A 2,107-nucleotide genomic window follows, 5' to 3' on the forward strand; every position below is an offset into this window, starting at 1 on the left:
TACCATGATGAAATATGGTAGCAACCAATAGACTATGAGCATATACCCTTCAGGTGTAGAAGGTGTCATGAATATGGACACCTCTTCAAACAATGATCACTGGGTAAAGAAGAGGAAACACCACGAAAACAGGAAGAAGAACAGAGGAGGACAGAGAGGACAGAGGAAGGGGAAACAGTATTCCAGGAAGTCCATAGGAAAAAAAAGGCCAGGTAAGGAAGTAACAAGGAATCAACGAAGGTAAAACCAATAACAGTAGAAAACCAAAATAAATTTCAGGCTTTACAGGAGGAAGAGGAGGAAAACGGAGAAGAAGACAACGAGGAGGAGCCAATGGAAATTATAAAAGAGACAAAAGAATCAGATCTAAACCAGAAGAATAAGGCAGAAGGAGGAACTGGGGAGAGCATGGAAATGACAACAGAGCAAACCCAGATGGGGACAGATACCCAGAAGGACAGTGCGAATGAGGAGGAAAGAATCATGAGAAGATTGTTATAGGACTGGAAGAACCTCGATGAAAGATTCATCCCGGAAGCCCAAAAACAATTGTATAAAGAAACATTCCAAAAATACAAGGAGAAAAAAGGCAGCACTTTAGAAAATCAGATAGATCAAACAGAAACGCAAGGAAACCAAAGCCTGGGAATAGACAGTACTGGCAAAGGAGGCAGGAAAAGAGGTAGACGAACATTAAATGAAACTATACAAGTGGTTGGAGAAATATTGGTCAATTCAGGCAGGGTTATACCTCTTTCAGAGGTATTTCAACAACCATCCAAAAAGTTATAGAATGATCGTCACAAGTTGGAACATCAGGGGACTCAACAGCAAAGGAAAGCAGAGGTATCTAAAGGAGAGGATAAATAAAGATAAGCCTAGCATAATGATAATCCAAGAGACGAATATTAGCTTCCAAGAATTAGAAGGAATAATTAAAAAACAAAAAATACAATATGAGGTAATGGGCCAGGATGCAAATGGAATAGCAGGGGGTCTTGCAATCCTTTGGAACCCTGAGGAGGTATTGTTTGAAAACTGGATAAGTTCTCCCAGAATCCTTACAGGCTTATTCAGAATGACAGGATCAGCGGAGTGGATCCTCATCTCAGGAGTCTATGGACCACACATACCAAGGGATTGGAAAAATTTCCTCAAGGACCTGCAAGCAACTAGAAGGATCCTCCCTAGAATACCGTGGATAATAGGGGGCGACTTTAATATGATCAGAACAACAGAAGAAAAAAAAGGCGACATAAGAAGACCAGATCAAAGTATGGAGGAGTTTAACGAAATGATCACAGAACAGCGACTGGTAGACATCCCAACAATCAACGGCATCCATACTTGGAATAACCGAAGGGGAGGAAGAAATCAAATAGCTTCTAGATTAGATCGATTCCTTATATCAAAACAAATAATGAACCGGGATGTATTTGTTGAAGCTAAAATTATGCCAGCGATGGGTTTGGACCATTGGCCAATCAGGCTGGAAATAGATATTAAGAAAAACTCTTGCAAAAAACCCTTCAGGTTTGAGGCCTTCTGGCTCAGGAACCCTCAGTTCTTATCTAAAGTAGAGGAATGGTGGACTCAAAGTACACAAAAAGGAAAAGGGAAGATGCATACTTTTCAGTTAAAACTCAAAGAACTCAAAGGGAAAATAAAAAAATGGAATAAGGACGAGTTTGGGAATATAATGGAGGAGAAACAGAAGCTAGAGAAAGAAATGGAAGAGATACAACAAAAAATCATTACAGAGGGCAGGAATGAGGAAAGCAGTAAAGAAGAAGGAATTATAATAAGCCAACTGGAAGAGCGGAGGAAACAGGAGGAGATACTATGGAGACAAAAATCCAGGATTAACTGGCTACTCAAGGGAGAAAGAAACACCAAGTTTTTCCACCAAGCTATGATTCAACATAGGCAAAGGAACAAGATATTTTCCATTAAAAACGAAGAAGGAGAAAGGATAATTGATCAAGAAATAATTGAGCAAGTATTGGTAGGATACCATAAAGACATCCTAATAGAACCTCAAGTAGATAGAGAAGCAGCTATAGACCTTATCTGCAAAGAGATTCCTAGAATAATAATAGAAGAATAG

At 39.4% G+C, this 2,107-nt stretch overlaps 1 protein-coding gene across 1 annotated transcript; it reads left to right on the plus strand.

Annotated features, from left to right (window-relative positions):
- The first annotated feature begins 964 nt into the window (after positions 1–964).
- Positions 965–2,107, plus strand: LOC149143412 (uncharacterized). Its single transcript, XM_089451808.1, has one exon. The coding sequence runs from the start codon at positions 965–967 to the stop codon at positions 2,105–2,107; it is 1,143 nt and encodes a 380-aa protein (XP_089307934.1).

This window comes from Pinus tabuliformis, chromosome X (genome assembly GCF_031772625.1).
Source record: "Pinus tabuliformis cultivar Carrire ecotype Pingquan chromosome X, CPIR1, whole genome shotgun sequence".
Taxonomy (NCBI): Eukaryota; Viridiplantae; Streptophyta; class Pinopsida; order Pinales; family Pinaceae; genus Pinus; species Pinus tabuliformis.